General features: G+C 40.2%; 1 protein-coding gene across 4 annotated transcripts in view; it reads left to right on the top strand.

The window, feature by feature from the left end:
* The window catches only part of PPP2R5E (protein phosphatase 2 regulatory subunit B'epsilon), a 160,949-nt gene that overhangs the window by 77,700 nt on the left and 60,779 nt on the right, over positions 1-22,470 (top strand). For all 4 annotated transcript variants that reach the window (XM_081228145.1, XM_081228147.1, XM_081228146.1 and 1 more), the window contains exon 3: positions 7,168-7,364. In XM_081228145.1, the coding sequence (XP_081084271.1) occupies positions 7,168-7,364 (197 nt within the window). The remainder of the gene's footprint in view (positions 1-7,167; positions 7,365-22,470) is intronic.

Here is a 22,470-nt window from a genome sequence, read left to right as displayed (position 1 = left end):
TGGCATTAGAAGGTAAAGCATGAGGGAGAATTACGAAAGGTTGGAAACAGAAATATTTATTAGAAATGTGTATGTGTGTGTGCATGTGTGTGTTTCCTATTTTTTCTGAGTAGAACATAGTGTCAAAACAGTGTGAAAGCTCTGAATCCTGTGATTTTGACGCTGAGGCCACTATTCTGCATTAGTGGACACCTTTGGGTTTTGCTTATAAACTGGAGTGTACCTATTTGTCAGCTTTTGGGAAAGGATGACTGGAGAGATCCATGAAAGAATAATAATACATGTTGCTTGTCCAAGCTGGGAGGAATCATTAATATATTATTATTATTTAAAACTTTAATTTACCCACCTACTATTGTTCACTCATTTAAGGCTAATTTTGTGCTGTTTAAGTTTTGTTTTTTTTGTTTTTTTTGCGGTACGCGGGCCTCTCACGGTTGTGGCCTCTCCCGTTGCGGAGCACAGGCTCTGGACGCGCAGGCTCAGCGGCCATGGCTCACGGGCCCAGCCGCTCCACGGCATGTGGGATCTTCCGGGACCGGGGCACGAACCCGCGCCCCCCTCATCGGCAGGCGGACTCTCAACCACTACGCCACCAGGGAAGCACTACATCTTTTCTTAAACAAATAACCAGCCTTGACAGTTTACCCATTGCCCCAGTGGAGGTGGTGGTTGTTAGCTGCTACTGTTTATCACAGTCATCATCATCATCATCATCATCATTATTGTTATTGGTGAGGGCACTGGAGTAAGACTACCTGGGTTCAGATTCTAGCTGCGGTCCTTAGTAGTGGGTGATGCTGGGTAAGCGACTTAGCCGTCTGGGCCCCTGTTTTTCATCTGAAAAACTGGGATATTAATAGTGGCCACTCATAAGGTCTTCTGAGGATTAAAAGGGATAATGTGTGTCAGGAGCTTAGCACAGTGCTTTGCAGTAGTGAATGTTCGTTAACATTGTCATCATTCTTTTTACCTTGAAATATCAGTACTGGCCTTACCTGCTTTACGGTTTGTTGTTTAATTAATGCACCTTGGTTTCCTTCTTTTGATACTATTTTTATGGTGTAGTAGTTCTACGAGACATGTTTTGACCCTAAAAAAAAAAAGGTGTATGCTAATAATCAGCAAAGTGTTTTTCGATCTTCCTAATAGACTGCGAAGAGTTCTAAAAGCAGCCAATTCTACATTCACATATTTATAGCCAAGGCAAAGAAGGAATGCTTTCACTGTTGTAGGTGTTGCCAACGACCTGCCTTTGCTTGAAAATCAGAAATTTTCCCTGTTAGCTTTAAATAAACTGAGAAAGAGAATTTCAAAGGTGAAGGAGATGAAAGAAGGATTTTAAAAGTTATTACTTTAAAAACAGTGGTTTTCAGCTGTGGTCGCACATTGAAATCACATGAGCTGCTTCTATAAAATACAAATACCTTGTAGTGGAAACACACCCCACTACCACCACTAGCATCAACTACAAACTTTTTTGGAACCCCTATTTTGAATACAGTAATAAAGTAATTGGAATGGTCAGGTATTTAATACTTATCTTAGCTCACATGTCAGTTTCTTATTTGCTTATTATTAACATGGAACTATCTTGTGTAACCAACATGGTATACTTGGGTTCAGTTCATAGTACATGAAGCCTAATTTTCTTATCTGATTCATTGTAAGGATTTATAGTGGTCTTCGTGTTGTAATGAAATATTGTTGGCTATGTCTGTGATTTTTTTTCTCAAGTGTCAAAAGCAATTCCTAATGGAAGCATAGTTCCACAAATAAAATAGGATTCTTTTTAGGTTTTTTGAAATAGGTACAACAAAAAGGGAATGCTACCTGTTGTATCTATGTTTAGAAGTAAAGTTGGTGGCAAGGGTTTAGACAGGCCACATGGACAGGCTATTAGGCATTTTACCACATGTGCTAACATATCACACTTTAGTCCTTCAAGGCTAAGTCAACTTAATATTTTAGTGCTAAGCTCTTCTCTGTGCTGTGAGACTAATTTTCTGTAAATATATTCTCATATGCATATGCAGGTACAATTTTCATTGACTTTGTTGAAGTTTTGGAGGGTCGTTTGTGAGGGACTGATCGCATACTTGGATGGGGATGTGTTCACCTTAAGGAAAGTTCTAAAGGATGAGGTGGAAGGGATCAAAGACCACATTTACATGCTCAATCTCTGCAGGTACCTTTATTTTTTGTGAGAATAGGGGAAATGGATATAGAAGGGCTAAGTGTGTAATATTGTAGGGCATTTTCAGGTGAAAAGTATTGTTAATTTAGAAGAATATGTTTTCCATTTCTTTTGAATGGGAATAACCAGCTATAAATATTGTTCATCAGGAGCTCAAAAAATGTTACTGCTTAGCTTCCAATGCAAACATGACCATTTTATGGAAATTTTATCTGTATGCATTTAAACAGCTTATGTGTAAATAACTTATCAGCCCACATTTTTTTTTTTAAACCAATCTGCTTTCTTCCTGTGATATTGTGTCTAATCAGTTTAATGTTGTGGGCCTTCTTTATTTCCTCGGTTGGCACATTTGCAGGTTGCAGTGATTTTCAACAATTTCATTTGACTGGAGTCCCAGAGCACCAAACCCGAAGGACATTGGGCTCATGTTCTATTTCTTGTACCTTTGCTACTTTCTGCTTTGCAAAGTCTTGACTGAGTCAGGCCCCAAGGGAAGATGGGCTGATACTGGATCCATGACTGTATGCCCCAAACTTTAGATGGGATGGAACAATGAAAGCTCTTGATTAAGGAGGAAGGAGCTTCTGCCAGTTATAAACAAATAAATAATAAATAAACAACCAGCCCTTAAAATCATAATGAGGGTGAGGGGACAGGTGTGTGTGTGTGTGTGCGTGTGCACACGTGCACACGTGTATGCCTGTGTAACTAAATGTATATAATGCCTGTTGACTGTTCTTTAGACACAGGAGAATCTTTGTCCCTTAATCTGTACTTGCAGCCTCCCTCTACTGTTGAATTCTGTGCCCATTTTTCCATTACCTTTTGCACTTGTAAATTTTAAAATTATTTGGGTATGAACACCTTGGAGGTGAGAGTAATCATTTCCCCAACTTACGGATGAAAATTGATAGGAGGCTGTTGAGAGATGGTGATAGAAAAGCACGTGTGAGAAAATGACTAATGCTGAAAAGGAAAGAGAAGGACAATACAGTGAGAAATGCAACTGCCAAGAGCATCGACCATTTAGCTGGTCAGTACATTATTTCCTTGGGTGAGAAACATATTCTGGAAATTAAATTAATTCTAAGAGTTTTTCCAGAGCAGTGGAATCTGACCTTATGGAATCTTATCAAGCTGGGATCATTAGATCAGTTACTCTCCCCTTTAAATGAATACTAACATTGGATGGATGGGTTGTTGTGCTAATGACCTGCATGGTATTATATAACCACTTACTGATTCCTCATTATTTATGGTTATGATTCTGTGGGATCCCTCTCCTGCTGTTAGGGACGGCCTGTGCAGGACAGAGGTTTCCATTGGAAGATAGATGACACAAGCATCCATTGCCTGGTTTGCTTTGGGATTCTGCGATGACCCTTAATTTTTCTAGTTTACATTTATTTTGAACGTCTATATATATTTTTCCTTCATTGAAGTTACTAAACATTTAGATTTTCAGGTGGCTTGGATTTGGGAGGTGGGTAGCTTTGAGTTGTTAAAATCTAGTGTTACTGCATGTGGTCAAAATGTACTGCTTGTCTGATTTCTTCTTTTTGTCATTTATGAGATTTTCTTTATGGCCTAGTACCTGATACATTTTACAAATGTTTCTTTTTTTTTTAACATCTTTATTGGAATATAATTGCTTTACAACGGTGTGTTAGTTTCTGCTTTATAACAGAGTGAATCAGCTATACACAAATGTTTCTTTAAAAAGAATATTTGTATTGCTACTGGGACTGGTTCCATAGACATTAAACTTGTATCACTGGAACCTTCTGCACTACTCAGAGTGTTCCTTCTCTGATCCTGGCTGGTCCTACCTTTTCACATTCTACTTTTTTTATATCCCACTGGGTCTAGGGAAATGAGGGCAAGGAGGTTGGGAGCAGCACAGCCATGTGGGGCAGTCTGAGGGCCAAACATTATAGGAAGAGCCCTATGCTTGGACTGTTGTGAATTAGGTCATCTTTCAGCATGAATGCAAACACAATTTTAAAAAGTTGTTGTAATGGAATTGGCTCTTTCAGGACACCATTCCCCTTTTTTCTTTTGGTCAGTCTTGATTACTTAAATTCTTTAATTTAGGTGAAGGAAGTTATTTTAGAGGAATTTAGTCTGTGATAAAGGATAAAGCATAGCTTGTTGCTGTATGTGTTAATTTCTGGGGAATGGGCTAGAGGGGTTCAGCATGATAGTTTATAATGAGGGCATGTTGGAAATTAATTGGCTGATTTCTTTCTGTGTTCTTCCTCTTTTCTCTTTGTACATACCCTCTTTTATGGAATATGGTATTACTCTTGTGTTTCACTGAGTTTGATTGTTGCCCAGTGGTGAAGAGTTCAGGCTTTGGAGCCAGTTTGCCTGAGTGGGAATCCTGTCTCCACTGCTTATTAGTTCTAAGACTCTGCACAGGTCACTGACTCTCTCTGTGTCTTGGTTTTCTCATCTGTTAAATTGAAAATAGTACCTACTGCATAGGGTTGTTGTCGGGACTAAATAAGATATAATATATGTAAAGTGCTTAGAATAGTACCCAGTAATAGTGCTCAATAAATGTAAGCTTTTATCATTATTCCATTGGTTAGGTAGATAGCCTGCCTCACATTTGTCTATGACATTATATCAATTTGGATAAATAAAGAATACATTTCAACTGTCTAACATTAAGAAAAAGAGCTAAATGTTAACTGCCTGAAATTTTTTAAGTAGCCAAATGTGAATCTCTTGAGTATCATTGCAGTGACCACAAAGAGTAATCATTGTTGTCACTGCTTAAATGATGGTTTGCTTTTTGGAGGAAAAACTGTCATTTATAGATGCTTTTACATATGCTGACTTAAGGAGTTCTCCATGTACATGGTCTGATTTTTTAAGCATTATTAAAGTTACTGTATCAAAAGTAGGATTAATTAAAATTTGTCCTGAAGACTTTAATGTTACATTAATAAGCCTTTTCTTGTTCCCTGTGCATTGTCAAAACTCCCCTTCAGGTTTGAGGTATGGAATCTGATTTAGAACTTAGAAGACTTCAGTAATTAACCATGATGGTCGTGTACATATAATTAGCCATTGGTTAATGATATAGTCATGTTGATAAGCAGCCTTATTTAGTTTTTGTTTGTTTATGTAAATACCTGAAGCAAATAGCAATGAAAGGGAAAGCTTGGTTTGTCTAAATTTAGTTCTTATAAAGTTTAAATGTTTCAGAAGTGATTAAGTCTAGGGTCATAGAATAAGACATATGTCATGGCTGAACTCAAGTCCCCAATTCTTTGACTATAAGATACATTAGGCCTTTGGGGATTTATGGGGTGGTGATGGAAGGGGCAACTCACTGGTTGAGAATAATTTCTAAATATGTAACTTGTTTTTGCTGAGAGTAGCAGTGGTGCTATATACCTTTAAAAACATCGACTACTTCTTGTTCCCTTATATCTGGTAGGGAAATGCTATACTTTCTGATGCCCATTGCACCTCATCTAGGTTTACCCCAAAGTTGATGTCAGTAGGTGGTGTTTGGGGGGAATTATCCATGAGGCCCTGGGTACATGGGCTGGCGCTTGGGTTGTGGGCTGTGGGGAGGCAAGGGGGTTGTGCAGAGGAGTCATGTAGATCCTGTGACTAGGAATCTAGCCCTCTCTCCCTGCTGCTGGTGGCTGTAAGATGGGTGCTGTTAGCCGTTGCACTTACCTCCAGGGAGCAGGTGGCCCACGCTGTGAGGCCACTGTAAAGCATTTACTGGGAGGCTGGCAACTGAGGATGGTAGCAAGTGACAGGCCAAACATTGTTCAAGTCCTTCTTGAGTCGTACAGAAGGAATGTGGGAGTGTGGTTAGAGACCCAGGTGCTGAGCCCAGCCTCATAACTCATTCATTGTGGGACCTCCATGATTGTCTCTAACTTTCTTTGTGAAAAATAGAGAATAATAATATGATGCCACCTGCTTACCTCAAAGAGTGTTCGGAGGATTAATGAGTTAATTGCCTTGGATGAAGGCAGCAGAGGTTCTCTTGTTATAATTTCATCGCCTTTCCAGAGAAGCTCCAGTTTGGTGGAATAAAGTAGTGGAAAGAAGATAAGAGTGGAAAGAGCTATCGACAACTTAGTTGGTGTCTTTCAAGTCTAACTGTAGGTCAGGTTTCCATTCTCGCTGGGGAATTTTAGTGTAAAATTTCTACATATTTTTTAGAAACGACACCAAACCAAATGTCTGACCTGCTGCCTGTAGGAAAAGAACAGATGTTTATTCTGAGAACATATTAATAAAAATGTTAGTGGTTTTCTCCCCCCGTAAATGAAGAAGATGGGTCAAAAGGGAGAGCCTAGATTTTAGTAGCGTTTGCTCTCATTGTCCCATTACTGACGTGCCCTTTTTGAGAGAGTTGGTATTGCTTGATTTTGTTGATTTTTCGAGTTTCTTTGACAAAGAAGCGTCATAGATATCAAGCCAAAACAAAACAGGAAATATAAACTCACACACCCAACAGTTGCTTTAAATACCAAGGATGTCAGCATGAAATTAAAATGAATCAACTGACATTTCTGCTTTGAAATTATTTTAGTAAAATTAATTTAAACCAACAGTGAAAACTTCTGTATCTACCTTATAATGGAAAGTTTGACCTTTTTCAGTGTTTTTGGCTTAAGGGTGTTGACATTGGGGTGTTTTTGGTTAAAATTTGCTTCAACTCTCTAACAGCTCTTGGGATTTTGGTCAATCTTTGGTGGCTGAATAGCAAATGCTGTCAATTGTGTTGGTACCATGTAGTTTCCAAAGACAAGGTCTCTGAAGTAGTGGATATGGTATCCCCTCCTGCCCATGTGTAACTGTTTAAAAGAACACTGTTGTCATGTGAATTCTTATTTTTTTGAGCTTGCTTTTGAAGTTAACTTTCACAGAGAATTCCTGTTACCTAGAAATTGATGACAGACTTACACCATTTCCTTTTTTTTTCTTAGACGTTCCATCCTCAGAGCAGCCTGAACTGTTCCTAAAGAAACTTCAGCAGTGCTGTGTCATTTTTGACTTCATGGACACGCTATCTGATCTTAAAATGAAAGAATACAAGCGCTCCACTCTTAATGAACTGGTGGACTACATTACAATAAGCAGAGGCTGTTTGACAGAGCAGACTTACCCTGAAGTAGTTAGAATGGTGAGTTTCTTTTTTTCGCCGCGGACACATTTAAGCACCTTCCTTAGGGACTCACAGGTGTATTTACTGCAGGGTCAGGTCACTGGAGGTCACCTCCACAAATGAGAGCCAACCTTCTGAGAGCTAAGCACAAGTAGTCGGCACAATACTAAAATTTGAAGAGCATGATTTCATGAGAATGAAATCCAGAACTTTTCATCTACAACAGTATTGGAGGAATCAGTGACTTCAAAATACGAAGCAAAGATTGCCAGGGTGTTACTGGATTTCTGGCATTGGGAAAAGAAAAGACACAGGAGAATCAACAAAAGTTTTAGATCTGTGTCTGAAAAATATTCAAGCCTGTTGGATGTCTTGATTTTTTTTTTCTCCCTATTCACTGTGGTATATTAGAAATGGCTTTAAGCTTAATGAAATCGTGGTATGTAGAATCTAGGTAAAGCCTCTCTTGGCTTTATAAACTAATCATTCTCTTTATAATCTTAAAAACAGGAGTGATGTCTTTCATTATTTTTGAACAGCGTCTTGTAATTTGTGTGGTCGTTAAGAGTTATGAGAAGAAACATTATTAGCATAATACAAGTAATTATATTCTTATTGTGTCAATAATTATATTAGCTTTTCAGAAGCTGAGCCAAAATATAGTTTTCTGTTAGATTTCTGTGGGAGGGTTGCCTTCCTTGGCATCCTAGAAGATCTTGGACCTAGAGAGCACATGATATCTGGAGGAGGTGGGGCTGGTCTACTAACTCGAGAAGTTATGCTGAAGAGATCCAAGGGGGTCAGTGCATCATGGGAAGCCCACTGGGGAATCTCGCCCACCCTCTGTGTACTGCTGAAAATGTACTTAGCCTTTCTTTTTCACTTTTATGACTTGTATTCAACAAATGCAGAAAAGAGACATCTGTGATGGGGTAGTTATGGTTAAAAATGAATAGTTCAGATTTGGGAAGGGACCTGAATTATCACAACTTGAGAAACTATGACAGATATATGAAGGTCATTTCAAAACAATGTCCAATATATTCCTCAGATCCATATTGGAGTGTATATTGCATTTGTTAATTTATAGGAACGTAAAACAGGGTTTTGTATGTTAACTGTTTATATTGTGGTTCTTGAGCAGTGGCTCTCAACCAGGGGCGATTTTCCCTGCCAGGGCACCTTGGCATTGTCTGGAGACATTTTTGGGAGTCACAACCAGGGGTGGGAGGTGGGGTGCTACCAGCATCTAGTGGGTGGAGGCCAGGAATGCTGTTAAACATCTTACAGTGCACAGGACAGCATTGTACAACAATTTTGTAGATTGTTCTACAACAAAGAATTGGAGATAATTCTACAACAAAGAATTATCTGGCCCCAAATGTCAGTGATGCCACTGTTGAGAAACCATGCTCTAGAGTTTGCATGTTCTCTACACCTCTTACCCTGATACTTAAGATCTTCTCTAGCCCACCTGCCTTCTGCAGAGCACAGTCCCTTGGTTTTAACCTACCCATGTCCTCAGCTAACGGAGGTATCCACCATTTGTAAATTTCTTCTATATCTTTCCATGGATAGTCCGTGAATATTGAAGCATATACAAGCATATATGTATAAATATTGTTTTTTGTAAACACACAAATGGTAGCATACTATACACACTCTCTGTACCTTGCTTTTTTTACTTAGCAGTATATAATGTACATCAGTACATATAAAGCTGCCTCATTCATTTTTATAGCTGCATTTCGTTGTGTGGATGTGCCATAATTTATTTAACCATGAGCCCATGAATATCCTTGTACACACCTCAGTTTGCCCTTCTGCGAGAACATCTGGGTATTTGTGGATTTGTTTTGTAATAGCCCCTTTCCCTGTTCCTGGACCTTTGTGAATTCCCTGCCCTCCTGCCTTTAATTCTGATTCCCCCCTTCCTTTCAAGATCTGGCTTACAGTGCTACCACTGGTTCCTGAAAAGCCCAGAGTTTTCTCCTTCCTTCACTTCTACCACTTCTTGGCAACTCACCCTTTTAGAATTTGTTCATTTGCTGCTATTTAATCCTTTCACACGTTTATCTGATTTTTCTAATTAGGCTGTAAGTACTCCTAAGCAGGAACTGTTTGGAGTTGTCCTGCACATCTCTGTGGCCTCTGTAATACCTCCTAGCCCAGGCCTACCTGGAGATTGTTGAATGAATAGATGAATTCCCTCTTAAAATAGGGGCATTTTAGGCTCTCAAATTAGGATGAAGATATTGGATGTCATTGGATTATATTCAGCTTTAAACCCAGTAGCTGGCTCAATCCAAAAACCCATTCATTCCTGTGAACCAACTTGGTCCTAAACCAGCTTGAGTCTCTCAAAGGAGACCATTTTCTCTTCTTACCACCTCCTCCCATGCCCCTCTACCCCAACAAAAGAACTTTTAACAAAAGACTCCTGGACTTCCCTGGTGGTGCAGTGGTTGGGAGTCCGCCTGCCAATGCAGGGGACGCGGGTTCGTGCCCTGGTCCGGGAGGATCCCGCATGCCGGGGAGCGGCTGGGCCCGTGAGCCATGGCCACTGGGCCTGTGCGTCCAGATCCTGTGCTCCGCAAAGGGAGAGGCCACAGCGGTGAGAGGCCCGTGTACCGCCAAAAAAGACTACTGTCATTCGTGTGGGAATGTGTACTTTAAAATGTATTTAAGCCCTACTTTAGGAAGTATTGAATCTGTAGCATGCATGCTATTCTAGGGCATTAGATAATTGACTTTCTGGGTGATAGTTTAGGGTTCTCAGAGGTGTAATTTATTTTTCATATTTTGTGATTTGTGGAATCGCTACCTACTAATTTTGCATGGTTCCTAGACAATCTGGCATTTATAGAGAAGGAAGTAGTGTGGCAGAGTAGAAAGAGAAAGGGCTTTGAAACCACACAAACCTGGGTTCAAATGCCAACTCCGGCCATACTTACTTGCTTCATCACTTCGGACAGAGCCCTCCATCTTTGGAGTCCTCAGTTTTCGTGAGGTGCTAAGAGGTATGTGGCATTGGGGGAAGGGCAGCCACAGTCCCTCCTGCCCTGCTTCACGAATTGTCCACCTGAGGAAAGTCGTGCTTTGTTTGTACATCAAGGTTCTCACCACCTCAGACACACATACAACCTAGTAAACAGGGATTTATGTCTCTTTAAGAAGGGTTGGAACCAAGTCCCAACTTGCCCTCTACTCCCTTCTGTTTTGCCACGTGTGAGCCCCTTGTGTGTAGAAATCCTGGTGCTATTACTGCTCACTTTCCTCATCTGTAGTGTACCTACCTTTTGGGTATTTTGTGAGGATTGGCGATGATGTACGTAAAGCTCTTAGAACAGTCGCTAACACATGGCAAGCATTTAATCAATGATACTGTTACTATATTTTGTGATTTCATTATTAGATACTTGACTTTATAATCATTGGGGGAAACCCAGAGTTCCTGTTTGTGGACTTAAAATGCTCTATTAGCTCGATATGCTATATCCCATTGCCTCAGTGGTCCTCAAATTCTGTAATTCCAATCCTGCCTGTTGAATAGTTACTGTCCCCACCTATTCCTCTTTCTTATTACTGTAACATGAAACTGCTTCACTAGGATTAGTGCTTTTAATAAAATATCAGTGAAGCGATAGCTAGGTTTTGCAAACCAGGATAAGTGATGACTTAAGATGGCATGTTCTGATGTCAGTATTATTACCAAAACCTGATGGGACTGTACTTTGAGAGTTGCTATGCCTGTTAGGGTAAGAAAAGAGCAGAAGATGAAAGTAGTCTATGAGTGTGGAAACCATTTTTAGCATTTAAAAAAAGTCTAGATACCACCTACAGACTCTTAGAATTAAGAAAGACAAATAACTCTTTATGTGTAAACAAAATAAAAAAAACAATATAGCACCTAACTCACCTGCAGAAGTGTAGTGTGGGGTAGTGGAAAGGGCCCCAGAGAGAGAAAGTAGAAGCCACTGTCCTCATTTCTCATCTTCCACTTAACTAGTGGTGAGACTTGGGTTCCTCTCTAAGCCCCAAGTCTCCGCTTGTAAATGGAGGGAGTTGGTGGTGGTCTCTCACATCCTTCCAGCTCTGAAAAATACCAGCTCTTTCATCAACACAGTGTAAGAAATTTAGAATGAATTCTGCCATTCTTTTTTTTTTTTCTTTTCTATTATTATTTTTCGCCGTGCTGCGTGGCATGAGGGATCTTAGTTCCCCGACCAGGGATCGAACCCGTGCCCCCTGCAGTGGAAGCATGGTGTCTTAACAACTGGACCGCCAGGGAAGTCCCTGGATTCTGCCATTCTTAAAGTTTACAGAACACTGTCCAAAGTAGTTGCTCTACTCTGTAAGTGGTTTCTTCCATGTGTTTCTTTCTCATGGAGTCACATCTGATGGAAAAATGAGAACCAGGACTGTTAGTTCCTTAGGCTTTGGCACATTTTGCCGTGTATCATCTCAAGTGTCAGGCTTCTGTCTTTGAGGCAGTATTTTTACCATATTATGCTCATGTTTTGTTTCTGGTTCTGTTGCCATGCGTCCATTTAAAAGATTTCTTAGAATTTCTAGCTCTCCAAGTAATTTTGGGTTAATTTTTTTTTTTTACTCAAACTTAAACTGTATTTTATACTCTTTATATTCACACCTCTTCCTTTTCAAAACCATCTCTTTGGGGGATAGTTCAAATGTGAGAGGAAATCTTAACGGGTGAAGACATCATTTTAATTAATTCCAAGTAATGTTTATTGAGTGATTTAGAGCCATGTTTTTACATTTTGATGATTAAAAAAAGACAGGACCCTGCTCTGTCAACAAACTCACAGTCTGGTAGAGAGGGCACTCATGTGAACAAGTAATAAAATATGTCATACGTGCATTAATAGAAGTATGTAGAAGGCAGGGAAGGAGTGGAGCAAAAGGGGGGTTAATCCGAGGAAGGTAGCGGTGGTCAAGGAAGGCGTTACAAAGCGAGGAAAGCCCGAGTGTTAAAAGGTGAAAACATGTTTTCCAGGGACTGAAATCGTGTTGAAATGAAAGAGAGAATTACACGATGCAAAGGAATTCCCAAAGCGCATGATATATTCAGAGGAACACAAGCAGTGCTGTGTTGTTACAGCATTAAGTGCGCATGTGTGGGTTGGGGAGTGAGAGGAGGTGAATGGTGGCAGTTGAAGATGCAGATGTGGACCAGAAGATCCTGCAAGAACCTCACAGACAGTGGGTAATCACTGAAAAGTTGTAAGCAGGGGAGTGACACGGTCAGCTTTGTACTGTAATGGCAGTGAGCCAGGTAGATTGGAGGGGGCTGAACTTGAAGGCAGAGAGGAATTGATTAGGGGCCTGTTGTATTAGAGAAGTTGTAAGAGGGCCTCAACCAAGCACGGGGTGAAAGTAGAGAAGATGAGGAAAGGATGACATTTAAGACTCACTAGGAGGTAAAACTGAAGGTACGTAGCATTTGCATTGATGTTTGGAGTGAGAGAGAGGGGAAGGAGTCTAGGATAGCTTTGGGAATTAGGTAGTCACGGTGCTCCTATTTGAGAAAGGTACAGCAGGAAGGGGAGCAGGTTTTTTGGGTGGAAGCTGAGTTGATATTTGATGTGTTAACTTTTTTTTTTTTTTTTTTTGCGGTACGCGGGCCTCTCACTGTTGTGGCCTCTCCCGTTGCGGAGCACAGGCTTCAGACACGCAGGCCCAGCGGCCATGGCTCACGGGCCCAGCGGCTCCACGGCATGTAGGATCCTCCTGGACCGGGGCACAAACCCGTGTCCCCTGCGTCGGCAGGCGGACTCTCAACCACTGCGCTACCAGGGAAGCCCTTGATGTATTAACTTTGAGGTTACAGGAGTCCTAGATGGGAAAGTTGGAGATGGAGATTGAGATTGGTAATTATTAGCATGAGGGTAGAGCAGGGGGGAAAGGGAACAATACTGGGACCCCAGGTGATGCAGAGAATCATTGTGCTTCAGTGCAGTGGTTCGGGGGAGGTAGTGGGTTGTATGTGAAACATGAGGAAGTTGAAATGACGGCTGTAGATAATGACTGCACGTACAGCGGTGGAATCTTGGGTGTACTGTCCTCATTAGAGTAAAACCCTATCACTTCTTTCCTGCACAAAGTATACCTTGTTGCACTGGTCGTTTGCTGTTATTATTTTCATATTTTCTCTTTATATCTTGGCTTTTCTTGATTTCAGAGTCTGCCCTATTCCTACCTCATCTGTGGTTAAATCTCTGTATATCTCAAACTGTAGAATATATGATTTTCCAAAGCGAATGTAGTTTTAAGATAAAATATGTTGCACAACTCTTTCTTCTTTTTTCTATTGAAATCTTTCCTTGAGTCCTTTATATTGTTTCTTGGCCACACATTAGCTTCGTTTTTTCCCACTCTCAAATTATATCCTGTCACTTGGTTATCTAAGTGCTTTATCTTTTATACATTCTGTGACTTAACTGGAAATCACAGCTCTGGTTAGCCTCTTAATAGGATAATATGGATTTGTAGAAAAATATGATGTTGCAATTAAAGGTCTCAGAGTCTGCGTACACAGACTCTTAGGAATGCTTTGTTAACTTCATTGCATTCTCTCTTGGCTAAAGGATGGAGGATTTCTTTTCATAAAATAACAGCTATCTAAAGGTAGCCTTGGGAATGATAACTACCAGGGGGGAATATGAAATTTCCATTTTTCATCCTCTTGCATCTGATAAGGAATATAACTGTACATCCCGGCCAGAATTTGCCTTGGAGGTGATTCTTTAGGCCCAAAGGAGATAAGATCTTTTGGTGTGAGCCATGGATGTGGGATGGGGGAAGGTGGGCTGCTTACAAGATTGGAAATATAAATAATGGGAAAGAATTGAGTGACATCTGGGAAAGTCATTTAGGAAGTGATGAACTTATTGGGGAATTTTTATGGATAGGGTAAGTCTAACAGATAGGACCTAAGAATTAAATTAGAAAAAGAATTCCTTGGTACTTTGAAAAGAATTTAAGGTTATGATGATGAAGATTACTAAAAGGTATTTTTAGAATGAGGTCAGGAAGAATTAGCATCTTTGGGTGTCCATCAGTTGGTTTCATAGGGGTTAGTGGACCTCCTGATGTTGAGTGCAAAATTTTGTGTGTTTTGCCTATTTTTGTGGGAGACCTGTAGCTTTTGATTAAATTTTCAAAGATATAATCTGACTCCAAAATGGTTTAAGCTCAATTTTTACATATGCAATGCTCTGCTTGATGCTGCTCTGTTGGAAAATATAGGATGAGATTGGAAAGGAGCAGGGTCTTCCCATTTATGGCAGTAACTAAAGATGAAAAATGAAGTTGTAAGAATGATTTCACCAATGAAACCATCCGGGCCTGGAGTTTTCTTTATGGGAAGGTTTCTGGCAGTAAATTCTTTTTTTTTTTTTTTAATTTATTTTATTGAAGTATAGTTGATTTACAATGTTGTGTTAATTTCTGCTGTGCAGCAAAGTGATTCAGTTATACATACATATATATATATATATATATATATATATATATATATATATATACATTTTTTCCATACTCTTCTCCATACGGTTTATCACAGGATATTGAATATAGTTCCCTGTGCTATACAGTAGGACCTTGTTGTTTATCCATTCTCTGTATAATAGTTTGCATCTGCCAATCCCAAGCTCTCAATCCATCCCTCCCAGACCCCCTCAATTTCTAAAATACATGTCTGACTATTCAGATTTTTTGTTTTACCTTGTGTCAGTTTTTGTAGGTTTTTATAATGGTTATACAGTTTAGAATTGTGGTTGAATACTTAATCCTTAGAGGTTCTTCATAAAGGCGTGCACCAACAAAAGAAGGTCACCAGCACCTGTACACCTTCCATTGTTAGCAGCATAATAATCTGCAGCAACTACTGTGTGGATGAATTCAGTCTTAACAACAACCTTGTTTTGTATTATATATTATATAATTATTTTATTTTATATTATATTATAGTTTGTTAGAGTATTATTATATATTATTTTATAGATGATGTAAAGGAAGTAGAGAGGGGTTAAGAAACTTGCCCAAAGGTACTCACCTGGGTAACTGGCAGAACTGAGGTTTGAACCCAGTCTGTCTGGCCACAGGGCCCATCCTCTTAACTGCTGTGCCGTAATGCTCTCCTGGGATCAGTCTTTCTAATAGGAATGAAGACTAAAATCTCTAAATTTGGACTGTTGCCTCAGTACTGTGTTCTCTTCCTGAGCCCCTCTAAATAGGTCATAACGCCTTGATGCTCTCCCTCTACCTTTTCCTTGCTTGTTATTTTATCAAATAATAGGCTCTGGGGTTAAATGTTTCTTTTTGCTTAAGAAACAGCTTCCCTTTCACTCCGTCTCCCCCCACCACCTCACTGCCCTATATATAATAACTACATTGCCTTTGTGTTATTCTCCAATTAACATTTTTTCTCTGCCCTACCACTCCTTCCCAGTAGGCATGAGTACGTGGTGAATGGGGGTGAGGAGGACCTCAGGAGGAAAGCTGTGTAGTTCAAAAGTCTCCTCTGTTCCATCCTCGAGATGGTCGTATCCCTCAAGTTCATGTGCTCCCGCCATGCTACTTCTCTCTTTGCCCCACTGTTAGAAGCAGGCAAGCTATGTCAGCAGCCAAGGGATCCCTAAATTGCTTGGTTAGCTTGGATTGGAGCAAGGGAGTTAGATGATTTAAATGTCCCTCCATCTCTATGATGGCCCCTAATCCTTGGAAGCACTTAACATTTGTACAGCCTGCTTTTCCTTTTTGTGGTCCTCCCTGGGTCTGTGATATAGATGGAATGACCTGGGCCACTTACCTAGCCGTGTGATCTTAGCTGAGTCTTAATCCTCTTGAAGTTGTTACCCACTGTAACTTTATAAAGGTGGTTGTGATGTGGTTACTGTTACCATTATTCATAGTACCACCTTTGCCACCTCTGCTAGACTTAACCTTTTTTGTTTGGATGGATTAATCAGTTTTTCTGGTTACAGTGAAGTCTTGCTAGCCTGAAAGCTTTTTTGTCTCTTTAAGATGACTTTCCATATCTTTGACTGCTGATTTTAAACCTTAATTCTCTCTGGGAAATTTTATTTTCAAGTCCTTTTTTGAGGGTGTGGGGAGAGACCTGTAAATCTGCAGGTGCCTGTGTGTGTATAAGTATATATATATATACATGTGTATATATGCTGCCCTCAGTTCACCTACATAAAATTTTTCCTGATATTACTTACATAGTAATGTCCACACTGTATTAATAATTTACCACTTCTCTCCTGCAAACATTCTCTCTTAAAATATCAGACAGGGATTTTAATGGGTTTAGTTTTAATTTAAACATTTTAAGGAGCAGATTTTTTACTCAGGAAGCAATGAGCTACTCATCATTGCTGTTTGCTTCATTTACAAGCTGTAGTCCCTGTGGCTTAACTGCTTTACAGATTGTTCAGAGTTTTCAATATACTTAAAATGGTTTGACAGCTGTGACTTGTCTAGCACTGATCTATCCAATACTATCATTTCACTGAGATGAGAATATTCCCCCTCTTTCTCCTCCCCCCACACCCCCAAGCTGGCAGCAGAGTTTTGCAGGATAAGTTACAGTATTGCATTCAAGTTTTGATTCCTCTTTTATCCCACCTTTTAATTTAACCTTGAAACTGAAAATATGGTTAGCAGTGTAAGCAATACTTCTGGAAAAATCTGCCAAGAAAATGGATGATATAATGATTGGGAAATACTGCCTGTGGTATATATAAGTGGGTCTTAACCTCTAGCGTAGGAATTGATGTTAGTTTATATGGCTCAGTCTTCTCTTTACTGAGGAGAGACAGAAAGGAGAGAGAGGTATTTATTGGTTGATTCTCTAAGGGGAAAGCCGGTTATGCCACAGTCGTGCATTATTAGCAGGAAGAAACTGAGAAAATGAGTGTCCTCCATGTGGCATTCTCAGAGACAGTAACGCTTGAGGCAAGAATTTGGCAAGAAAATAACGCAGGTCATTTCCAGGAGGTAGGTGGCTTCTGACCAATATTAAAAGCCAAACTTGATCTGTAGATGAAAACAAGAAGAAATATGCTCTCTGGTGACTTCTGCAGAGGAAGTTGCCTCTGGAAAGTGAGGGTAAGATAAGGGACTTTAGAGTAAAAATGCAGTTACAATGATGAATAGAGAAAGGTGCGGGTTAATGTGGCAGTGGAAGAGGGAGAACGGGAAAGACCAGAGCCTAAGGCAGCGTGCGGGGGGCGGGGGGGGTGGGTTGCGGAGGAAGCAGTGCCAGGAGGGCAGAGGGTGACATACAGAAGAGAGATTGTTTCTGAATAAAAATAGGACCTGTTATAATTATTTGGTAAGTTGGAGAGTGAGTTTATTTTTTAATAAAATGGATAAGTAAGGTATTCTGGAGAGTATAATGTTTCCTGGCCCTACAGAAAGGTGGGTTACAAACAGAGAGCGGGGGCTGGGCAGGTGCTCCATGGGCTACCTTGAAATACCATGGAATTTCCCTTCCTGAAGAACTTAAGGCGTTTATGAGAATAGAGTGGAACATTCTGGAATAATGCAGGCCTCTTCCTTTTGCGGGGCGTTTGGCTTTTTCTCTTAGAAGTTAGAAACATTTGTTAAGCTTAGACAGTAGATAAGGTGCCAGAAAGTTGAGTTTTGTATTTGTGCTGCCATCAGGTACAAAGTGGGGAGTTTGTCATGCCCTATTCTGGAAAGTAAGTGTAGTTATTTGAAGGGTGAAATAATTGGAAGGCAGTGGTCTTTAAAAGCACATTGAAAATGGAAGCTAGGGACTTCCCCGGCGGTCCAGTGGTTAAGACTCTGCACTTCCACTGCAGAGGGAATGGGGAACTAAGATCCCGCATGCCTCGCGGTGTGGCCCTCCCAGAAAAAGGAAGCTAAAAGGGTTGGTGAGCAGTACCTGCCCCTAGACCCCTGTCTTGGTTCCTTTCCCAGGAACTTACACCCATGTTCCTGTCTCCCCCTCCAAGATGAGGCCAGCGTGCCTCAGTGAGGTTGGTGAGGGAGAGCTGTCTGTCTGGAGGGGTGTTTCTTACTCAATTTATTATGAAGCAGTAGTATCTGGTAAAGGGTGATGTTAATCTCTGGTCAAATGTAGGTCAGGTGTGTTTTGTTTTCACTGCTCACCCTTTAGCTCAGGGCTTTATTTTACTAATGAAGGGTCACAGAGACAGAGACTTACACACAGACACAGAGTAAGGTGCAGTGACAGTTTTGACAGTTCCCTGTTTATTTTCAGTGATTTCATATAAGAACACACACTCAATAGCCAGAAACTCTGCCTCAGGAGCCTCAAGTGTTGTGTGCGTTTTTTTAATTCAAAATTCAAGAGGTTTAAATTTTCTTTTAGCATTAGCTGATTTTGAACCGTAAAGTGTTTAAAGCAGATGTTAAAGGACTATACGTGTTCTCAAAAAAGCCCCGTGTTGTTATTGTTTTATCAACTTGTGCACTTTGGGTCTTACCAAAATGACTTAATTTACCAGTTTTAGTACCTTTCTGGGATGTAGGATCCGAAGTCCATGCATAATGATATGTAGCAAAAACCTGGTATCACAGGGCTAGCCTGTGTGTGGGACGTGAGTGCTTGACTGCCAGCAGCAAGATGGCCTGCTCCGTATTTATACACAGTAAGCACTGTGACTATTGCAGTGTTTACACCTCTATTTTTGGATTCCAAGATTTAATATCAACAATCTTCACTTTTGGATTCACTGCTACATTTCCAATTTTGGAGACAGTGCAATATAGTTGTCTCTCTGTGGGAAATATTTCCCGGTGATGGTTCGTGTGGGGATAATAGACTCTAGAGAGAATTAATTTAACATTACTGTCAGCATTTCAGCAGGTAAAAAGTTGCCTCTTACTTTGAGCAAAGTTTAGTCTTGAAATAGAAGCCTAATGGGAGTGGAGGGTTCATGGTTGGAATTTGTGGGTAATAAGATGGAGTGGCAGGGATGGGTCTAGATTACAGAGGTCTTGGCAAGCTAAGTAGAAGAGGTTAGACTTAATCTTGTGGACAGCAAGCAGAGAGTTGCTAAGGTTTTTGAATAGGAGGTGAAATGTAAACGATATTCTTATTTTTCTTTCTCCTGCCCCACAAAAAAAGCTTCCTGCCAGCTCCTTTACAGAGATTTTTGGCTGGCATATTTAACCCAGGATGGCTGGTGGCAGAAGGCTGTTGTCCTAATCTTGTCAGATGGTAGCAAAGGAAGAGGAATTGGAAAAGAATATATAAAGGAACTCCCCATCTTCTCTCTTTTTTCCTGTGCTCATAAAAGAACGTTTGGAAACCAGAGAAAAAAATGATCCATAGTTTCATTATTTAAATTCAATCATTGTCCACCTTTTGGCCAGTTTCCTCCTAGTCACTGTTTTAAAATGAGATTTTTCCCTTAAATAAAAAATTTTTAGATATGCTTACATGGAATACAATTTTAAGAACAGGGCTTAGGCAGTGAATGTTCAATGAATTTAACAATTCTATACACTCATGTAACGATAATGCCAGATCTAGAACATTGCCGTCACTTAAGAAAATTTCCTTGTTCCCTTTCCTGTTTTCCCTTGTTAAAATTTTTTTTCTAATCTTACTACGTATTTAATTTTGCATTAAAAATTTCTTTAGAATTATGATGTAAACATGCTTTCATGTAATTAAATATATTTTAAAAACATCGTTCTAATGTCTGCCTCATACTCCATCATGTGGATATACCATTGTTTACTTAACGGTTTTCCCATTTGGGTACATTTAAACTGTTCTCAAATTCCACTATTAAAAGTAACACCGGGACTTCCCTGGTGGTCCAGTGGTTAAGACTTCGCCTTCCAATGCAAGGGGTGCAGGTTCCATCCCTGGTCTGGGAGCTAAGATCCCACATGCCTCGTGGCCGAAAAACCAAAACATAAAACAGAAGCAATATTGTAAGAAATTCAGTAAAGACTTTAAAAATGGTCCACGTCAAAAAAAAAAAAAAAAAAAGTAACACCACCATTAGACCCAAGAGACGTTGTGAAGGAATAAATAAAATGACTTGTTGATAAGTTGCATAAAGCAGATAGCGGAGAGGAAGAGTTAAAGAAAATTCCAAAGGGTTAGACAGATGAGAAAGGTGAGAAGAGAATTCTCTTTCAGGGGGAAGTAGAGGATGTGATTGGTTTTGACTAGAATGAATTTGAGATCTAGTGAGATGTCAGAATTGCTCTGTACATAATTGGAAATAATGGAGTTAAGGACATCCTAGTGCTCTGAAAACAGAAGTCATAGTAGAAGAGATGACAGAGAACTGAGTATTGAGACAAGAGCATCATGCCAAGGATTCAGCTTTGCTCGACCTTGAGTTGTAGTGCTGATTTTTCTTTTTTTGAGATTTGTGTACTTGTTCATTGGGTGAAATTGATGACTTTGAGGCATTCATTTGACTTCTTTATTCAGTATTCCAAGATCCAGAACGTGCTTTGCTTTCTATTTTGATTCACACTAAGACCTTTTACTGTGATTGGTGCTAATTCTGAGAAAGAAAAGTTGATATGGGCATCTCTCACTTTACCTTGGCTGAGGTTAGAGCAGCTGCCATTTAGTTTTCTTGTCGTTCTGCTGGATTCTTTCCCACTAATGGGGGATTGACATTTTTGCATAAGAAAATTAAATTGCCTGAATTAGAAGAAGTTACTGGAGAATGGAAGAAATAATTTAATAGGAAACAATTGCTAACTTTTGAGTAAATAGTGCGAATTGAACACATATATGCGTATGTTTACTTCCTTTATCTCCGAACCCACACAAAAATTACTGAAAGGAAATAAAGCCCACAGGAACAAAGCAAAATGGAGAGGACATCTCAGACTCAACATTTTGGAAACCAGAAAGCAAATGAACTGGTGGTCACTACCTTGGTTGATTAGAGACAGTTGAACCCTAAGCAACAGCAAGGACAGTTCAGAAGTAGCCAACTCATACCGTATTAACGCCTGGAAGGTGCAGAAAGGTACTTTTCAAAGTAAGGGTGCATGGGGGCAAAAATAGGAGACTTGGTGGAAGGTCTGTGTAAGAAGTAGCTGGAACTCCTGATCCTACCCACTCCCCCCAAACCAGGCAGCCAGATGACTGCACCTCCCAACTCCCAGCAGAAGACTGAAGGGCTCCGCTCTGGAGAGACTAAACTGGAGGGAATCTAGACTCAGGGATATTGGGCACAGTTCAGAGCAATCGTCCCTTTCTGAAAGCAGGGAATCAGGCTGAGTGGAAGGATCCTTAACCCTCTTCCCCATCCCAGCTCCCAGGTCCCTTTTGCTGCTACTCTGGAGATGGATATTTCATTTCTGGAGAATCAGACAAGCCCAAGAGAAAAGACCCAAAGGCACCAATAAAAGGAGAGTTCCTGGGAGGACGAAAGGGGGGTTGTGGTAAGGAAATGGCCCGGCCGGTCTCAATGCCACCCTCTCATACAGGGCTCCCATTTTAATATGCCCGGATGTGGCACTGTGAGTAAGAGCGCTGATTTTGTGGGTTTGAGTCCTCTCTCCTTGCTCTGTACTGGCATTAATGCTATTAGTTAGTTTTGTGAGATTTTGAATTTTATATAAGTGCACATGGAGGGGGCTCTGCTCAGATATCCTCCTCTTTCCCTTGCATCCCCCTACCCTCCCGATCTCTTTTCCTGCTATTGGCGCATTGCTGTCTTCTGATGGGCATGTGGTAGTTCAGAGAGAATGGAACAAAAGACAGAGACCTTTCCTTCACGCACTTTCTCCCTTTTGTCTCCTTGTAACTAAATGTTGATGTTATTCCTCAAAACTGTACCTAGTATTTACATTTGATATGTATTCAGATTCTATTGATTCTCTGGTCTTAATCTCTCATGGACAGATCCCTTTCTTCCTATGCAGTTGTCAGTGCTCTGATCCTTCTAGAAACTGATTGTCTAAAGGGATCAAATTATTTTCAGAAAACTCCAGTTACACCAATTGATCATAACAATTATCAATTAAATACTGCCACCACCAACAGCAGCAGTAATAACATCAATGAAAACAGGTTTTTTTTTTGGAAAGAAATACTTAATGAAGGAACTATAAGTAA

The sequence above is a fragment of the Mesoplodon bidens genome (genome assembly GCF_964165515.1).
Source record: "Mesoplodon bidens genome assembly, chromosome: 3".
NCBI lineage: Eukaryota > Metazoa > Chordata > Mammalia > Artiodactyla > Ziphiidae > Mesoplodon > Mesoplodon bidens.
Note: the sequence above shows the minus strand (reverse complement) of the source record. Positions and strands in the feature narration are given on the sequence as shown.